This window comes from Orbicella franksi, chromosome 4 (assembly GCF_964199315.1).
Source record: "Orbicella franksi chromosome 4, jaOrbFran1.1, whole genome shotgun sequence".
Taxonomy (NCBI): domain Eukaryota; kingdom Metazoa; phylum Cnidaria; class Anthozoa; order Scleractinia; family Merulinidae; genus Orbicella; species Orbicella franksi.
In genome coordinates this window covers 27,806,669-27,827,107 of record NC_138148.1, presented here as the reverse complement: position 1 = coordinate 27,827,107, position 20,439 = coordinate 27,806,669, and the positions used below count along the sequence as shown (strand labels likewise).

General features: G+C 38.8%; 1 protein-coding gene and 1 long non-coding RNA gene across 3 annotated transcripts; one reads left to right on the top strand and one right to left on the bottom strand.

The window, feature by feature from the left end:
- Nucleotides 1–441: 441 nt before the first annotated feature.
- LOC145483805 (uncharacterized) lies at nucleotides 442–20,422 on the bottom strand. 2 transcript variants are annotated; one of them, XM_081462351.1, is made up of 8 exons: nucleotides 18,743–20,422; nucleotides 7,258–7,443; nucleotides 5,309–5,831; nucleotides 4,538–4,666; nucleotides 3,858–3,968; nucleotides 3,229–3,424; nucleotides 2,375–2,651; nucleotides 442–1,988 (listed from the first exon to the last, which is right to left on the bottom strand). In XM_081462351.1, exons 3-8 carry the CDS (start codon nucleotides 5,811–5,813, stop codon nucleotides 1,812–1,814), a joined length of 1,395 nt encoding a protein of 464 aa, XP_081318477.1. In that variant the 5' UTR covers nucleotides 5,814–5,831; nucleotides 7,258–7,443; nucleotides 18,743–20,422; the 3' UTR covers nucleotides 442–1,811. The 2 variants fall into 2 exon arrangements, with proteins under 2 accessions (XP_081318477.1, XP_081318476.1); XM_081462350.1 differs by lacking the exons at nucleotides 7,258–7,443; nucleotides 18,743–20,422 and having other exon boundaries at nucleotides 5,309–6,493.
- LOC145483806 (uncharacterized) lies at nucleotides 7,448–16,303 on the top strand. Its single transcript, XR_014048961.1, has 3 exons — nucleotides 7,448–7,703; nucleotides 10,201–10,281; nucleotides 15,707–16,303. It is a non-coding gene; the product is annotated as an uncharacterized LOC145483806 (long non-coding RNA).
- Nucleotides 20,423–20,439: the final 17 nt, after the last annotated feature.

Below are 20,439 nucleotides of genomic sequence, written 5' to 3'. Positions count from 1 at the left end.
GGTTTTGAGCGCGGACATTTGTCTTGCTCCTATATATCTGAAGTCAGCGTTCGCAGATCACTTTTTACGCAAGTATAAGGTACATCTATCAGTCTAGCTTTTTTCTCTTGAAGAGCTCTGGTGGCAGTTTGCATAAAATCACATCACTGAAACTCACAGACTCGGTGTTGTTTTTAAATAACATGCGCGCCGCTATACGTACAGATAGAAAAAACAAACAAACACGAGATCGTCTAGAATGCATCACTGTCTGTGTTTTCTGAAGCTTCGGATCATTTCTTGAGGAGAAAAAAACCTGTTTCTTGAAGGAAACAGTTTTTTCATCAAGGTAGAAAGTATTGTATCTTGTCAAGCAAGAAGGTGAAAGGTTAGGGAGGTTACTCACTCACTCATGTTTTCATGTCTGAGTTGCAGACAAAAGGCTTCATTGGTTAGGTTAGATGCTGCCTACACGTAATCAGTTTAGAGCGAGCGGGTGCGAGAATTGCTCTTGGTCCAATTTGTGCGCAGTCAGAATGCGGAAAAGTTTAAGCTGACGGTAGAGTGTTCGCTCACAACAAAATTGCGAAAACAGAAACCGAAGCCAAACATTATTTGAACTGCGGGCTGAGAAGCTAAAAATCTGCTCTTACAGAACGGTGGTTTATATTCTTTGCTTTTTGCTCCGGAGAAAGCGAGATGTCAAACACTAGTTTTTCCCATAACACTAGCTACAGAATTAATTAAAGTTATAAATCAGTTGTCCACATAAATAATGGTGATGCATGGTAATAGACTTATTTTACGAATTTTAAATGCGTATACGTTCAAATATATTCCTGTCCTGAGAGCCTTTCGTTTATTTCAGTCATGTGATCCTTGCAACGGCGGGCTCTAGGAACACTCACTATCAGATCTCCTACTAACTCGTCCCCAGAACATCCCGGTTTTTAGTCATGTGGTAAGCGAGGCAGCTGCAATTAAGGCATTCACATCATCACCCCACTCACCCGACCCATGCGCGTATAAAAACAGATGCGATAAAATGTTACATGTAAATTTTTGTTTCATTTTAATAACAGATCTCCACAAAATAAAATTAACAATAAAAAGTACAAGGGGTTGTATGAGCAGGACTACTTGTACTGTGAAATATGCAGTTACCTCCAAATGTATGGATTTTTCTTTTCCTCATTGTCAGACGTAAATCGTATTTTTCTTAGCTTACTAGGCATCTTAAAAACATTAGGGGTTGGGGGTTGAAAACTTAACAGATCTTTTACAATATAATCTCATGAGTACTGGATCTTCCTTTAACAACAAAACTTCTTTGAATGTTCCTGAAAAATCACCGAACCCAGCGCTAACAAGAAGTAATATTTGATTACCTGTCCGAGGACGCGAAAGAAAATACGCGGGTATATACAGGTGCGGACAAACCATTGTGACCCTTAATCAAGGCTCGCATTACCGGTCAGTAATAATTAACAATTAGACCCGTAGCCCGCAAGGGCTACGGGTCAATAGCCCATTCGGCTTCGCCTCATGGGCTATTGAACCGTGGCCCTTGAGGGCGAAGGGTCTAACTGTTTTAGTATCACCCAACTAGTCGGACAGAAAAGGTAATAATAAAGTTAGCAAATGCAAGTTGAAGAAATATTTATTTGGGAATAAAACGAAAGAAAGCGTCAGGCTCGATGGCGCCAATTTCGCTACTCGATGACTATTACTAATAGTCCCCTAGTAGCGTAGCCAATCAAAATGCAGGATTTGCATTAGTCCACTAGTTGGGTGATACTAATAGGCAGTAGCGCTACCCGCGAGTATAGAAGTCAAGTGGTGAAGTATTTTTCCAATGCGTCCTCTGCTGGGTAGAATACAAAGTGTGGATAATGGATGCCATCAATAGTGCCGTGAGGGTATGCTGCACTGATGTGATACACATCCAGCACAGGGATACCAGCTTCACACATTTTCTTCATAGCGTAGGCGTTGAACAATTTAATTCGCTGTAGAAAGAAACGGACATTTGTGTGCATTTGTTAATATTCTCGAGCACCTCTCAGTTAGCTATAACGACGTTGAAAATTTTTCTCAAATCACACAGCACTCTTTAAGATGTCAAGTAATTCTATATAGTTTCTTTGTTTTTTCTTCGGCTAGGATCTATTTACACCTATTGGATTTAAAAACTTGCGTAGCATCCAAAACAGATATTTTCTTCTTTTCCAGCCGATGAAAAGCCAAGAAAAAGCACTCGTGACTTTGCTAAACGCGCGTGCATTTTCCCGCGCTTTTCACCGGTTGCCTGTTTTTTTCTCGAGCTACGATTGGCTCATTTTGTTTTCCACGTGTTCCCCAAGTTAAAAAAACTTGCTTTACCAGTTTTCATTACCTGTTCAGTGTGAAAGCGCCGAGAACAGCCAGTATACAGCTCGGTCTGTTTGCCAAGGGAGGGCGTGGTCTTCCATATCACTTTACCTCTGTAGATGCCCCTTAGAAGTCGAATAAAACCTTTGATGACCTTCTGGTAATTTCTAAAACTTGTGCTTTTCAAGAGGTGAACTCCAGCGTTTAGTACTAAGGCGCTATCTTGGTCCATCAAAGGCTGCGTCACGACTTTCCGGAGCTCTCCTACCACTTGTGTCACGTTAATATCCTGACCTCCGTAACTAGAAAACGAATGACAATCAATTACAACCGACTTCGAATCTGATAACGAACGCTGCAGACTCATCAACAGTATAAGGTTAGGAATGAAAAAGGTCAAAAAGAAGGGGTATGCTCAAGGCAAGTTTGACGGAAAATAGACTGGTTTATTTCACGTTTTCTCCAGTTCTTCATTTTCATTTGATCACGAATGACGATTATATAACATCAGAACCCAGAACAAATTGAAGACAAAGAATTTTCAATTCATATCTGTAAACAATCAATCATTGGTCACGAAATTTCACGCTTCACGTTATATATGTGAACACGGGATATGCCCAATCACAGCTCATGAACAGGCCTTTTGCCATTTTCACAATATACTGGCACTCCACGCATCAATGCTAACTGGTTCGCCAGTCCCTTCTTATGGACCAGGAACAAGATTGCATCCCGGCTTAACAGACAGCTGGCTGAGATGTGAGAAATGCTACTTTGAAAATATGAATTTTCCTTAGTGATTTCCATATACGTTTTGGTGTTAATTGTGAGAACTTAGTTGTTTGAATAAAAGGAAGTTTGTAATCAGTTTAGTACCTGAGATCCATTTCGTTCGAGTTCACCGAACTCAACCAATAGACCCAAACATCTGTGTGATAACAAGCGCGGAAAACACGAGTGCACAGCTTTCCTCGTTGAAGAGATTCGTAGAACCGTCGATTATGCGAGTCGCCATATATCCATAAGACACCAGACCCCTGCCTGTGACCTGACCGCGGGGAACTGTAATCAACTGAGAAAACCGTAGCCTTAGTACTTCACTTTCTCAATTCTTCTTATAGGTAACTTGTCAGCAAACGACCTACTGTAGGTTGATTTGCAGCCCTGGGGGACTCCATATAAAAAGGGCCGGGGGTGCTCGTGGTACCTTTTAGGGGTTAAAGACGCGATTTTGCACCTCCTACAGTGTCCAGCTACAAAAGGTCCAGCGGGAGCTTTTGCAGTACCTTTTAGGGTATCGAGCCGCCAAAAATATGACAGGAGGCAGCTGATTATGATCCATAGTCTCTTGCAGGAGATAATACATCGTTTTAGAATTGGTATCTCTTAAGGGTGGAAAAAAATTTCAAAATTTCCGACTAGCACTCCTGTCCTTTTTATATTTGAGTCCCCTCCCTCTGGGATTTGAAGAAAATGAATGCGAATCAGTTTTTTTGTCGACTTACCGTTTTTATAGGGCACCCAGTAGTTATTGATCCATCTTCCAAAACCATCCCAGAGCATATTACATCTCTCATTACACCACTGGGCACTCGTATTGAACAGTGAATCTAAATCTGTGAGAGTTAAAGCGGCAGAATCGCTAGGAACAACATCAAAACTGACTCAGGGTTTTCAATTGTGTGTCATATAACCAAAACAAAAGTTACTACTCTGGCCAATCAAAAAGGGCACAGAAAAATCCAGTGAGCCAATCAAAACGCTAAGTAATTACATGTAGCCGACGAAAAGCGCGGGAAAACGGGCGTGAACCATTGACAATTGGTTTTGATATTTTGAAGACAAAATAAACCGATGAACGATTTGCACACTAACTGGGAAGTAACTGAAATTCTGCAAATCCAAAGGACTGAGTTTTGTAAAACTTAACCACAAACACGGTAACTCGTTCTGCTTAGAAAGAAAACAAAGTAATTGACCTAGTTATAACAAATAGAGTTTACGGAAACTCGTTAAAGTTAGAGCGATATATAGGGAAAACTAACAGCGTCTAAGTTTGCATCTCGCTTAAAGAACATAACTGTCAGGCAACGCTCTTGGACGATCAAAATGTTAAATTCCTTCCGTAGTAATCCAAACCGCGCCAGTTGGTTTGTTTAACGTGTAATTTCACATGGCTACTTACATTGAGCGTCCTGCAGATCAGCAGGCGGAACTTGTATGGAGAAATATGCACCGTAAAACAGGGGTCTGTTAATGTAGTCATCTGATGCTATTAACGTTCCTGGTCTTTGAAAAGATCCATGGCGGCAGCCTGCAATAATAATAATAATAATAATAATAATAATAATAATAATAATAATATAATAATAATATAATAATAATAAAGCAGCCGCGTATATACATTGGAAAGTCTGTCGCAACTATAATATAAAGACATCAGAAAAGTGTTGTTCAGGGCCACTTTTATTATTATTATTATTTTCAATTTTCAATTTTTTTTAAAATTGATGTAGCTCTGAATCCGCTACCATTTTTTTGCAAACTTTTTGAAAAGTTCAGTCTTCACTGACATTCTGATTACAGTTGGATATTAGAAAGGGGATCCTGAACTCATATTTGATTTATAAGCACTTAAAGCCAAAATTAAGAGCGTTTTCACACGTCATCCCGTTTTCATGATAACTTCTAATGTCAAGAAGGGGACCATAACTTGTTCATCAATGATTGGGCATTTGTTTGATGTCATTAGTGTACGTAGCGGTATAGATTTAAATGAGTGGTAACATATCGATCCATCAAGGCGAAGGAGCTGAAAAAATACTGGAAACTGTAATTAGCCACCTTAGATCTATCCCAAATCAGCAAACTCCCACGGTATCAGGGCGGCGTTCTGATACAATGAAAAGATTTTTTTAAGACAGACTCGGTAAGTAATGGAACAACATAATCTCACCTCTGCTAAACCAATCAGGAGGCGGATTTTTGAGTCCGTGACATAACGTGTAATCTAACACAATCTGCAGTGAATAGGTCCCTTGCTCCATTGGAAGAAACATGGCCTGGTAAGTGCCATTTTCCATATCGTGCATTGACGCTACAAGATCCGCCTGGCCGTTCACTCTCATACGCCACGCATCACCGCCGAACGTCTTTGTGCGGTTCAAGACCGTCACAGACTGAATGTAAACCTTACTGAAATGTCCCGCGGGATTGATTTCTGCCCCGGAAATATAACTCAGGTTAGGGTTAGTCTTGAAGTCGTCGGACCACACGTCGAAAGCCCAATGTCGCGTGTAGCTTGGGCACGAGTGAGTGTACGTCCGCCAATCGGTTCGCAGTGTACGTTCTCGGCACCAGTTCTTCTCAAAATATTGATAGGGTTCTTGTTCCAGTGTCAAGTTTTCGTAGAAGAGAACAAACAGTAGTAGCAGCGTTGTTTCCTTTGGAAGAACAGCCATGCGCGTAGCTTGCAAATACTGGAAAAATGTCCACATTAATATTTAGATTAGATTTGCAACTAGACGATCGCTTTGAAAATTTTTTGCAGCTAAGAGTTTTGCATTTTCTCTAGACAGGCACAATACTCTCCTCATACTGTCTGGGCAAAGTGCAAGGAGTTTTTTCTCACTCCCTTCCATAAGTTACCCAATTCTTCCGCGATTACTGTTACCATGACAGCTGTGTGGATGTTTCCGTGGGGGATGGAAAGACGTGTAATGTCGTTTGGTCTGTCCACGCGCGCAAAATCTTTGCACAGGTTTGGCTTTTGCTAGATCTTAGGGTTTCGCGCATCTTTCGATTCGCGACGCGCTAGTTCGTGATACAAAAAAATCAATTCAAAACGAGTCCCATTTAAGCGACCTCATCAATCCCGCAGGCGAACACAAGTTCCCCACCTCCAACTCGTGCATATCTGCACCAGCCGGAGGCAGGCGCAATAATTTGGCTTGGCTGCAGCATCCCTATACAATGTCTCCCTGTTGGCGCTGAATGTACGAATATAGTTGTTGGTCTTGCGCTAGCATCCAAGTCAACCTTAACCCTTACTTTTACCCCTAGCATTCAAGCAGGGAAGCAATATAAAACCAACTAGTTAAAACCATGTAGTATACCCACTTATTCTGAGAATCCATGTGAAAAAAAGTCTGCATGCGTGTCAAGTGGCTCATTAGCAAGCACTTATCTCTGGTCTCTGTTGCATGAAGCGACTGGGAATTTTCTACTCCCCCTGGATGGGATGCTAGTCCATCGCAGGGTTACCCACAGCATTAAGTTCGTTGGTACCCATTTATACTCATGGGTGGAGATAAGCACTGTGAGATTTAACACAAAGCACCTAACCAGGGCTCGAACCCGGATCGCTCGATCTGAGAAGAGCGCACAAACCAAGAGGCTACCGCGCCTCGACAACTGGACCTGAATCGAGATATGTCAGACATTCGATTGTTCAAAACGTCTAACGGGGTCTTCGATGCCACCGACAACGCCGAAAGCTGGTCATAGAGCTTTCCACAGGTTGAAATCTTAACAAAGATGTGTTCACTTTAGAGTATTATGTTTCAGCAAGTAAAGTTTAGAGGTTTCACAATAATTAGCATACAAGTGTAAAACATATCTACGCTTAAACTGAAAAGGGATTACGTCTAGACATTAAAACATCCCAGAATGCGAGTTAAAGCACGTGGCATTCGTTAATTTCTCAAAATAAACCGTTTGTAAAGAAAAAAAAGGTTTGGAAATTCTCCACAAGAAATACCCCCTACCGAAGTACTATTTCATGATGTCTCTCGGAGTCTTCAACGTAACATTTTTAAGCCAGATAGAGTGTAGTATAGAAGACTAATTAGTTTAGACTATAACAACGTTACAATAAGCGATCGATAGCCTAATAAGCAATCCTACCTTTTACCATGACGTCATAGTTTCTGTTGGATTATGAAAACAAAACAAAGCCATCGCTTCTAATCGTTTTTTCCAAACAAAGCAACAAATAATAACAGTAATAGTTGTCACATGTAAATTAGTTGTAGTTGAGCGCCATGTTAATTTTGCAGGTTCCTCGGCTAAGTCTGGCTGACCACCCGCAACCTTGTGTAGCGTTGCACTTTCGTCCTGCGTGGCAGACATGTCTAACACCTTTTGACCAATTGTATGTGTTGTTGTTTCTTCCAATGAAAATGCGTTGTGATCGTGTCCTCTGAGATTATTTTACTAGGGGACGGGACGGTGTTTGCCAGTTGAAAGCTCGAAACCTATCGATTGTGACTTTTGTCGTGAGGGTGTTTTGCCGGATCTTTCTGCATGTTCCGAAACACATTTACAGCTGCCTTTGAAGCCTAATATTGTTGGTAAGAAGCTTTGTGAAGTGTAGTGTATTGTATTATGTTGTTTGTAGAAATGGAGTGAGCAATTTATATGGCTCAAGTCTACGAAGCCATTTCGACATGTTCATCAGCAATCTAAGTTTTGTTGATCGTGTTGCTTTCAAGCGGCACGAACTAAGCTGGCACTAGTTTGTATAGTCCACACTGTTGTGTTTTGAATTTTGCAATTAAGATCTGCCTCCGTCACGGGCATAAAGAAACGCTGTCGTGCAGACAGAGCAAATTTTCACTCAGCTTATTACCACCTTGTATCGCCAAATGCCACCAAATATACAGCTTAGTTGGATAAAAATGCTATAGAGCAAAGCAAAACAGTAGTTTCGAAATAATGTGCAGGACTGCAAGGATTAAAATTGGTTACAGTTCAAGAAATTTGAGTTTAGTTCAGGATGTCAAGAAATCGAGTTTACCATTCTTGTGACAGTTTGAACTTTCGAGCCTTTATTTTGTCTGGTATTTCTTTGCTTCTATCAGTATTGGGATTGATTTCTACCCATGTTAAAGTAAGCTTAAAAGTAATCTCCTGGGCACAATCACGAAAACAAATGCACAATACATTTCCCTGAATGTTTCCTACCAAGCACAGTCTCTAAAAATAAATTAAAATAGGTCACCATGCTTGCAAAAGAGATATGATGTACCAGTCTTACCCTGTTTTGCCAGGTCTTTTAAATAGTACTATTCATTTATTTTATCACTCCGCATTACATTTTGCGGTGGCTGGAAGGTACAGTTTTTTGATGAACTTTGATAGGCATACATGAATTTTTGAGCATAAGGAACAACATAATAAACAACTTATGCAAAAGAATCGAAAATAATCCAAATAACATACAATCCATGAGTAATGATTTTGTTGTTGATGCTATTGAATAAGTGTAAAATTCTGCCCTTGAAGCGTTCGCCATATAGTGCTAAGGAATCACCAGGTAAGGTCAGGGTTGTTTGTCCTTCTGTTCTTCTTTTCCTCTGTTGTTGACTTGCTACCTTCAAGCTGTTTGTTACGAAGCAGTGTTTTGTAGACACACAGTGTGTATAGTCATCATGTGAGGCTACTTCAAGAAGTGCTTGCCTAGGTTTCCTTTTCTATGCGGCTGGTCCAATTAGTACATATTATAGTTCACCACTGAATTTTCTCCGATTCTTATTGGTTTAAATTGATCACGTGACGCAATAGTGTTCATCCGTGGAGAGACACTATCAGCCCATAGTGCCTGTCTGAGGAAAATACCCGGATGGATAGTACTCGTCCGTGTAAATGTTTCTGTAAAGAAGCGGGCTTACAGAAAGTTAACAATTGAAATATATTAAGTGAGTTTTTGTCTGTTTTCTTTTTCAAATTTTACATTTGGCTTCAACGACCTTCCATGGCTTTCATCTAAAAAAGTTGAAAATAATTCAATATGAATTTTGAACTGGCGCGCGGAAGAAAATTTAGTGGTGAACGATAAAGACAATAGAGTGTTTATGTCTCGGAACTATCAGTTGATAGTTGTCCCTTGGAAATTTGATGTTCTTAAAACTAGCATATTTGTTTTAAGAACATCAAATTTCCATGGGGCAACTATCAACCGATAGTTCCTCGACAGAAACTCTCTATTGTTTAAATAGGGATACATGCCAATACCTTGTCATGTCTTCATTAGGTGGCATTGCCATTATCTCTTTGTGCCAGCTCTTGTGTGAGGAACATTGCCATTCTTGTTATCTTCTGGAGAATTTATTCATGTTTTTGGATACTTGGTTTTTTTTTGTTCTTTTAATGTAAAAACAATTAAAGAAGGAGAAAACGGTTTGTTTATCTACTTGTATTTTTATTCTCAAGGATGTCTTTTATCTCTTGGTAAATATATATGGGTTATTGACCAAGTGTGAGGTCAAGATGGCTGGATATTGGTCAAGTTCATTTTTTGCGAGTTTATGGACCGAGACGGAGTCAAGGTCCATAAACTCGCAAAAAAAGAACGAGGCCAATATCCAGCCATCTTGAAGGAACAAGCTTGGTCAATAAAGGATTTATTATATGGCTTTTGGGGAAATTTTTCTTGCGGGACACGGCAGGTAGTCCCAAGCGGGCAAGATAGCTCCATCTTGCCCGCTTGGGTAGCCAATCACAGCGCAGGATTTGATTCATCTTGCCTGCTCGCGGAGCTAGCCATATAATAAGATGTAGTCCTCACCAGCTACACTTTGCCACTAGAGATTCAGTCTGTTCTGTTTTGGTTTCATTGTCAGTTGAAATAGACTTTAAAAACCTAGGTCTTGATAAGATAGTCATACTCTTGCAGTTGTTTCTGATTGAATTTTGTTTTCTTTTAAATTTCCCTTTACTGAGCAACAGCTTTTAATCTACAAGGCTGTACATGTATGTTATTTTAAAACAGTCAGTGTAACTTAAAATATAATTGCATTTGTGTGATTTTGTGTTTAACAATAATGTTTTGAATTTCTGTTTTTGCAGTAATGGATGATCATCATGGGTTGGATGAGGGAAAACATGCACAAACCGAAGAAAGTCGTAGTAGAGAAGGAACTAGGGATGGTGAGCATCAGCCCTTACCATGATATGTATCAGTTGCCATGTATTGATAACTTTTTTAGAGTTGTGTCTTGCCAAAATAATTCATTTTTTTGTTACCTGTACGTAATTGGGTCTTAACTGTAATCATGGCAGCACTTTCTCAAGAATTTTAGGGCTTATGTCCTCATATTATACTTCAATATCTGGTTAGCTTATGAGTTTTTTCTTGTACACTAAGTACTCCAGCAATACTAAGAAGAACATTGCAAACCAAATGTGTTAGAGGAAGCCAACTTTTATGTATTAGAGAAAGTCAACTATTACGTGTTAGAGAAGGCCAACTATTTTTCAAAACACATCTTCTTCGCACCTGGATAAATTAGCCAGTTTCTAGTTTTTAATTCCTTTTCATCCCTGCTATGAAGGCTTAAAATTTAGCACAGGGAGTGTTTAGTAGATGGAGTTTCAAAATCTTAAGGAAGAAGTGATTGTACAGTACCACGTTAATGCACAGCTTATTATTCTTGTGTATCCATTAAACTAGTCAACAACCCATTGTCCCCAATAGAACAAAATAATTTTGTTTTTAAAATTGATATAAAATAAAAGTGTCAACTTACCGGTAGTTTGGGAGGTTCTGTGGTATATTATAGGTTAAGGTATAGATGTATGGCAGTGATACAAGCAATTTTTGCTGCATGTTACACAGAAGATATTTGCATATCATATGTAGTTACTCAAGCATTTGTCTCAGTGCACATATTTTTTCTATTCTTTGTTGTGACTCTTATTTAAAACCCCAAAAGCTCTGAACAAGACAGCTTGTAGGAAGTTGAGCCTTCTGTGTTAGCAAATGACAACCTTAACTTAAATGACAAAACTGGTAAACCATACATGTACAATTGCCCCTACTGTATTCTACATGTATACTTACAGCCTGCAAAGCACTCACTTTCTTTCCTGCAATGGTTTGGGGCACAACAAACATAAATGAATTAAGAGAGGTTGAGGAGTCGAGGAGGCAGAGTAAAGAAAACTTTTGGATGCCGCAAAGCTCTTAGAATGAGCTTGATGGCTATTAATGCAGTGTTCGACACTAACTTTCTTGCTAATTTGCCCTTTGGGCAACTAGTTCTGTTTTTGTTGGTACCCCGTGTGTCTTTTTAGTTGCCTACCTGGTAGACTTTTGTTGCCCATTAGCGCTCATGAGAAAATTTCAACTTGCAGAAATGCTCAACTTTTTTATAAACTTTTTTCTTGTTTTGGTGTTGCAACAGTGATTCATTGGGTGATTAATCAGTCATAGAGTACAACCCTCACAAGATTTTAAACATCCACGAACTGTGACCACACATTTTGATGAGACTCCACTTTTCTAACAAATAGACCCAGTGAAGCACTTTTACTGGTCAAATACAATGAACCAACTGTCATGAATGAAAACATAATTCATGCCCAGAAGCACATCATTATCATTAATATTATTGTTATTATTTTTGTTGTCATCGTTGTTGTTTTTATTGCTATTTTTATTTATTATTATTGTTATTATTAATAATTGTCTTTTTAACTATATATTAAGGAATGGCAAAAAGATGGCTCAGCCTGTACCTGTAGTGCCTATTTTGTATTTGTAATCATAGATTAATAAAACTGCTTCTCTTCCTCACCAGAGATCAGTCGGGGAGTAGCTTACAATCCTGACAACAGTGCCCCATTTCTTTTTGAGTCACACCAGTAAAGCTTATAGCCAAAATGTTGCCGTACCATACAATTTGTGTGGAAAGACTTTGACACAAAAGTTATTTCCAAATACTGTTGCAAAATGCATCTTTGAAAATTCAATGAGGTTATCAAGCATTTTATAGTATTTTAAGAACTAGGGATTAATGCTTTTTATGGTTCGCAAGATCACTAATCGACTAGCCACTTTTATTTAGCAAGCTTTGGGGCAAGCTTCTCACAAAATTTGGGTTCATGGCTTGTTTTGGAAATGAGAGTCAATTGTAGAAACTTTCAGTGAATGTTAGAGTTGAGTTTACATGTCTTTGACCTTTAAGTTAATACTTCTGAACTTCTGCTCAAATGATTTCCCCAAAACTTGGGCATGGTTTGTATAAGTCAGAATAAGCTGGTTCCAGAAATTGAGTAAAAGTATGCCAGCAAAATTTTTTTTACTGGTAGTGTTGTTGTCCAAAAAATGGGGTCCAGTCAAACACCAGTAAGAATAAAAATATTTTCCCCAGTAAATAGAATTAAGTAACATTATCACCGAGTGAAACACAAAATATTTCCCAAAATTTCTTAGCCAACACTTCAAAGCCCCAAAATTTATGTTGCAAACTTTGACATTGGGTAGTGTGCCCCACAATAACTGCAGCACCACCTTAAGTAATGATGAAATGGAATCAATAGAATAACCATGATAAGAATGGTGTTATCCTTTTGATACAATATTAATAACAAACAGTGGGGTTTGACTTTTCAAAATTACAGAAAAACTCAAATTGCATCTAGGGCCACCAGATCACAGTTTTCAAGCAACATACATTTAAATAGAAAGGAATTGTGAGCCAAATTAACTTTAACTAAAAATAACAGGCACTTTTTAAAAATAAAGTGGTTTGCTATTAAACAGTTAAAAAACAGTTCCTTTATATTGCTATATGTAGAAACATAAAAAATGAAAAGGGTTTGTCAAACACAACTCGATACATCACCACCACCCACATAAATTATGATACTCTCCCATGTAGATGTGGAAGGAAAACACCTTGTTTTCACTCTAAGAGGAACTGGAGTTTGCAAGCCCTGACAGCAAGCCCTGACAGTTGTTCAGATTGGTTTCTTTGGAGTTAATGACAATAAATTGATTAACACCAAATTAATTAAGAGAGCACTCGACAACCAAATTGATGGCATTTTGTTGGGTTCTTCATTAGGCCGTTGTTGTTGTTTTTTTTTTATCATGACAGAACTCAAAAATGATATTGTTCGTAAAATGCTTGACAGTGGCCTTATAAATGAGTAGTTTTATGGACGTTATTTTGAAGATATGCTGTTGATGGACAAACCAAATAAATCTGACATGTTTTACAGTCAATAAATTTGAAGATGGTTTGATCCATTTCCTGGACATTTCTCTGAAAAGAACATCCATTGACATTTATAGGAATCACACAAACACTGGACAGAATGTCTTGTTTTCTAGTCAAGTACGTTGACTTGCCAAAATTACTTGGGTTAGGCCTTGTTGCACCAGGCTTCTCGTATATGTGAAATAGACTCTCTCATTCAGAAACAAAGAACAATGATGAAAACGTTCTGTTAGGGAATGGCTTTCCTAAATCTGTGGCTTCTAATCTTGTCAGGTGTTTCAGACACAGTGGCTCGGAACCTAGAACATCTTATCCCAATAACAACAAGACTATGAGTTTTAAGGATTTTAAATTCTAATGTGGGGTTTAGGACTGGCACTAGTTTTGCTAGGCTAATGATGTAATTTTGAAAGCAGATGGGAGCTCCTCTGGGGGCCTGTCCAGGAATCCCCATCAATGTCCCAGACCAAAAATGGCATGTGCTTTTAACTATTACTTCATCTCATGCAGGAAGGAAGTGATGTCTGAACAGTTTTCATTGAAGTGCCTTGAAACCAGAACCAGAGTATTAACAATATTACAAACAACGCAACAAAGAAAGTACAGGATGCAAAACAGAGCACAGTGATGCAAACCCAAATGCAAGTTAATTTTGAAACCAAATTGAAAATTGCTATGTAGAGTGAGACGGGTAACTGCAATCACAACCGGTGGTTTGCTATTTGCGTGAAAAATTAGCAGACATTAAGTTGAAGGAAGTGAGTTTATAGAGAAGTCCATTTGCATCATATTAATCAAAAACTGGTTTTCTTAGTTAGGTATAGAAATACAGTATGTTAATAAGTAGTTTCTTAGAAATCGATTTTGAAATAAAAACTAGCGCTAAAAAGTCACGACGTTTCGACCTCTACGAGGTCATTTTCAAGTGAGTAAATTTTCTACAATAGCATATAGCCATAAATATGTTAAAAACAACTTATAATAGATAAAAATGTGGCGAACGCTAAAATGTGATAAAATATGTGAAAAAGTGTTAAAAATATACAATGGAAAAATAAAATAATCTTAGCAAGAATTGCTCTAAACAAATAATTGGGCGCGAATTGAATCGCACTGTTTGTTTAGCATTGGTTTCAGTTCTTTGATAAAAAAACATTTCAAAAATAAGGTAGCCAAATTTGTTCTGACACTGCCTTAAGATTCGAAAACTCTGTGCGATGTCTTCTGGCTCCATATCGTGCTGCTCTCTGAGGTGGTTTCCGATTGCCGATCCTTTGTGTTCTTCAATTCGTTGGTGTAGGTGTCGGCACGTGTAACCGACATAGCCTGCATCACATAGGCCACACTGAAATGAATACACCACGCATTGTTGACTAACAAGAGGCTGCTTGTCTTCCCTGACCTTAATTTCATCCTTGATCTTTCTACTTGTGTAAACTGGGTTAATATCTGCGTTGATCTTCCGACTGAGGTCAGCCAGCTGTTTACGTACTACGTTTGCAGATTTCTGGCCCTTGTAGGGCAACACGATTCTGACTGGGGCTTCTCTTTTATCAGCCACTCGAGTATGTGAATCCTCGGACACTTTTGATTCAATAAATCTGCGAATGATTGACTGCACAAGGTCGTCAGGATAGCACAGTCGGGAAAAGATCTCTTTAAGGCGTTCACATTCCCCGTGAAAAAACTTCCACTTTCAAAATACAGTATGAATATTTATAATTTGAATTATAATAATATTACTGTTGTACTTTAGATTGTAATTCCAATGCTCTTTTTAAAAACTGATTTCAGTTTCATTAGGTAGTTTGGTGCTTTGGGCCCAAAACAGCAGCCTGAAAACTGTCCTTGTAAGTTGACAAGCCCTTGAATAGCCAGGAAGTTTCAAAAAATGGGCCCTGAAGAGGCAAAGGGCCGACTTCAGACACAAGTTAAAGCGAGTTTCAATTAGTCCAGCAAATTTATTTCACTTCCCGTAGGAGGAAGGTAAATTCCTAAATAACTAACTGAAGACGGCAGAAAACTAAGAGGAAGACACAAACAGACGATAAACTAAACGGCTTACCAAAATGCTGGCAACGGGGTTCAGGGAACCAAGAAGATACAAGTGTACCGGACGATAAACTAGCACTAAACGAACATGAAAGGATAACACAAATATATACGCAACGAAATTTACATACGACGCGAGAAAAAAAGCATGCAGAATGTGAAAAAATACATTAACATACGGAACAAAAAAGGACACAAAGAAAACACGAAATAGCCGTAACAGGCCCCTTCACAGAAAGTTTCAGTTTTCCACAATATTGTTGTGTCTATTAAATCCATCTCCATATTTTTAATAGCCTGGCCAAACCATACCTGGAGGCATTAGATGATATGATCGATGAGGAGGAGGAGGAGTTAGAAGAAGACAAAGAAGAAGAAGAAGGACAAGAGGATCAAGAAGAACAAGTGGAAGGGCAATAAGAACAAGACAATGATGATGAACACCTCTACAGAAAGTTAATAGAGGATGAGTTTAGTGACAGTGATAAAATCAGTATTTATTTCGTAGATTTTTTAAATTTTTATCAGGATTTCTTTAACAGATGTATTAATAAGTAATAATTAAGTAAATAGAGGATGAGTCTGAAATTGTTTTGATTGTTCTACATTTACAACAGCTTATTCAAATTAGCCCAAGCTCAAAGGCTGAAGAAAATATGTCATTACTTTTTTTTTACTAAATGAACCACAAATCACTGTGTTGCCTGTGGCTAGTTTGTTGGATCTAGATTTAAGGGACAAAAGAGTGACAGAACTTTTCATCTTTGTAATAAGAACCCAGCCACAGTCGTGCCTGACTAACTGTGTCCACCTTCCTTGGTTTAAATAAGCTAATCAAAATGCATGAATGGTGAAAATGTCAAGCATCATGTAACCTGTTGATCAGTCGACAACTCCACCTTTCACATTTCTTTCCATAATTTGGATTTGCCAGATTTGAATGGAAGCCACAGGAAAGTTGTTGAAAACATGTCAAAAAATGATGAAAAAAAATTAGTTTGGTGGTCTGTGTTAGGAGTGCACCACTGTAAATGCAATGATAAGTATTATATTAGTATGTCCAAAAGGCATTTATCTGTCAAAAATAGAATTTCTCAAACTAATTCTAACTTTGGTTATTTTGCCTTTGTAACAATACAAATCTCAAGATTATAGTGGTTTTACAACACAGGCTAAAAACATGCCCTAAAATATAATTTTCGAAAATGTTTGGATAAAGCAACGGTTTGTATCATACGTGAGCATTGCAGATAATTCAAGCCAATTAATTCAAGGTCACAAGTCAGATTGTTTTGGTTCGCCCGTGTCTAGAAAGATCTATAAGATTCCAGTTGATAGTGATAATGGTAATTATACCTGCTCATGAAAACACCAGTTGTATAAATTCCAGTCTAGCCACAAATAAATAAAAAAAGATTTGTAATCTTCTTTGTCATAACTGAATTATGTTATTGAACTAGCATGAGGTCCGTGTTGGTAAAACATTGGTCGAGTTCTTCGCCTTGCAATGTTACGGCGAGATCCATAGACTTGTTAAAAAAAGAAATACCCATATCAGTATCCGACTTAAGTTTCATTCCATGTTCAATGCTAAATTCCTGAGGGGTGTGCCTACAAACGAGGACTAACAATAGAGCTATAAATCAATGAACATAATAAATCCCTCTAAGATTCTCTAACCGAAACAAGTGATAGGTTGAGGTATCACTGAATTCCTAATTTTCAACCTTCTGCTCTCATTTCATCGTCTCTCCCGGTTAATAACAGGCACCCGTTGTAGCTAGTTCCAGCCGATCCCAGGAATGCAAATCTCATTAACAGTCAGTGCTCTCTCTGATAACCATAACAAGTACTTTTAAGGATATCAAGTCTTATATCGGAGGTTCGGTGATATTTCTTTCTAAAAGCAAAAACTGAAATAGTGTTCAACATAACCTTGCTCAGCACGTTTGCGAAAATCTATTGGTTCCTTTCAGAGGTTTCTTTAAGAGCACTCGGCTAACCTCCAGGTACGATTTCCGTACAGCGCCATACATTAATTATGTATGCAACTATCTCAAACTATCACATTATACTCAAACAGCAATCGTGAAAAGAACGAGTCAGTCAAAAAATTGCATGCATAATTAATGTAAGGGGTGGTGCGAAAATCTTGCCAACCTCCCTGTCAAAATAAGAGAGCCCCTCTGCCAGTTTTGTCCACATAGTATAATTTCTACTGACAGAATCGCTATGATTACGATGACGACCACAAAGCGCTTTGTGGTGTATTGAATAGGCCACAAAGCGCTTTGTGGTGTTTTGAATAGGCCACAAAGCGCTTTGCGGTGTTTTGAATAGGCCACAAAGCGCTTTGTGGTGTGAAAAATTGGAAAAACCAAATTATTTCAGAAAATAACTGTGAGATATTTGCGAGTCAACGAGCCATCCAGTTTTCAATGTTAAATCCCAAAATAAAACACCACATAGCGCTTTGTGGTGTTTTGAATAGGCCACAAAGCGCTCTGTGGTGTTTTGAGTAGGCCACAAAGCGCTCTGTGGTGTTTTCAATAGGCCACAAAGTGCTCTGTGGTTTTTTGACTACTACTGCTGTTTTGTAAAGCAAAGCGAACTAGGAACAGTTAGAAAGCACTCCGGCCATAAAAATCTACTCGACAAGAAAATTTCTGTAATAAATGTTCGATGCTACAGGAGACGGCTTACCCAAAAAGGTTCAGTCAGCCTCAACAAACTTATACTGAGAAGAGGGCTTTCGCGAACCGGATTTCGTGTGAGTGACAAGATTGGGAATAGAGAAATATTGCGCAGATTGAGTGGTAGTTTTACAGCACCGAAACTAAAATTGGTTACACTGCTTCTCGGAAATTTTGTTTTGCCTCTGTAATATCATTAAACGATCTGAATAATTTGAGGATAATCAAAGCGCGGAGTTTCATATTGGCTGGCCGGGAACACGCAGTTCGCAAACCGGAGAGCAACCACTGTTTAAATCTTCGATCGAACTTTCATGTTGAATTTGAAACTGAAAATACACTAAGCGGTCAATTTCCGATAGAAATCTTGTGAGGTAAATGCTATTCTTGCAAATAGTCGCTGCATATTTACGTTCAGAGTCACTCTGGTTCAGAGTAAAGACATACAAAGTCAAATACTGCTTCCGAACGCTACCCCTCCAAAAATCAATTTTGCTCGAAGACCGAACTGCAACGGAGTTTAGTTACCAGTCTTATGCTGCGTGTTATTAGATAGAACGCATGATATGATTGGCTCCGTATATCACATTACGTCAGAGGACATGTCTGCTACATAGGACATAACTGCAACGGTACAACCTTGTATGTGGCCATGGTCACAGATCTCTCACGGCCAAGCGTTAAACAGAGTGGGATCTGGGTGCGAGATTACATTGTCACTTCCGTTCGCTTCTGCGACTTGATCCGGCGGAAGTGAAATGTCGTAATTAACGAATTGTATACGGCTGGTGCGAATTGACCAATCAGGATTCCGCAGGCGGGAAAAACTGTACTGTCTTGACGTCAATGTATGTTAACAGAAAAGGCGTCAGAAAAGAAACGCCATTATACTGTCCCCTTTAATGTTTCTGCATTGTTAAAATCAACAAATGCGAGTTAAAAAAGTAATTCCGGGACTTTAAACTATCAAATTATTTCTTCGTCTGTACATAATGCTTCCTTTTTGTAATTTGTAATTTTGTAATTTCCTTTCAAGGGATTGATTCTTTCACCTGACAAACGTTTTTCTACGACATAGATTCATATATCTTTGTATTTTGTTTTAACATTCGAGAAACGTTTTTGAACCAATAGAAAGCATATGATAAAACTGAAGAAATTAAAGTTTGTTTGGGGGGAGTAGAGGAGAAGGGTGGGAATGAAATTTAAGTTGATTATCGGGGGAGAGGGGCAGTGGTGGTTGTGAGCATGGGAAAGTTAGAGGACGAAACCAGACTTGAAACCGCCAAAGGTGTTCTTGTTGTCTTTCTTCTTATTTCCAGGGTTTTTGCTTCAGCGTGTCTTGCCATTAGAGTCTGATGTGCAGCTCGAGTCAGTCACATTCTCAGCCTGTCCATCACCCTGTTGAAAAAAGAAAAGCCAAATGAGAAAAATTACAAACGCGTAAGCGGCCTGAGGGCAGGTCAACGTTTGGAGTCACGCGTGGCAACGCTCACGAAAAGAGCCCTTGATGTGTTTTTTTGGCAGGGTGGGGTTAACTCTCTTACGGTTCAGTCCTCACTTGGTTTCGATTATTCGTGTGGGATATAATATTAAAAGAAAGAACTATTATATACGGCAGGGAAACTATTGTGGAAATCGGGAAAATATAGGAATTAGGAAGAAGTAGAAATGAGATTTAGATGAAATAAAGGAACAGTTTCATAATGTAACAAAATTGAAACACATCCACATGATGCATAATCGAGTAAAGGCTCATTTTCTCTTGATATAACCACGATACACACCCGTTATCTCAGCAAAGTTAACTTCAGCCCGCCATTTCCACTGACAATGTCATATTCACGTCTTTAGGTCCGGGAGGCGGGGAACTCCCGTATAAAAAGAACGGGGGTGTCCGTCGTACCCTTTAGGGATTAAAAAAGCGATTTTAGTACCTCGTAGGGTGTTCAGCTTCAAAAGGTTCACAGCGGGAGCTTCTGAAGTACCTCAGTAGGGTATTGAGCCAAAAAAATATGACAGGAGATATGACCTGATTAGTAATTTTGTCTCAGAATTGGTATCTCTTAGGGGTGAAAAAAAATTCAAGCCACGCCCACGAAACAGAAACTTGTTACCTCTTACGGGTTCTTTTCAAAATGTCTAACGAGCAGCCCCGCCCTTTAGCTGTGCGTCATCGAGTTTATGATGCAATTGGGATATTTGGAGAGCACTCTGCACAACTATAGAAGTTAGCAGTTCTGTCCCGCTGCGACTGGATCAACTATTACACTTCTTTCGTGGTCTCCTAACTTCGTGCGTGCATGTATGCTGAAGTATGAATCAATTGTAAATTG

Coding starts and splice junctions, on each gene's coding strand:
- LOC145483805 (XM_081462350.1), bottom strand. CDS start 5,849: ATGTGGACATTTTTCCAGTATTTGCAAGCTACGCGCATGGCTGTTCTT. Junction 3,969..4,537: donor TGATCTGCAGGACGCTCAAT/GTAAGTAGCCAT, acceptor TAACTCTCACAG/ATTTAGATTCACTGTTCAAT. Junction 1,989..2,374: donor GGCGCTTTCACACTGAACAG/GTAATGAAAACT, acceptor TTCTTTCTACAG/CGAATTAAATTGTTCAACGC.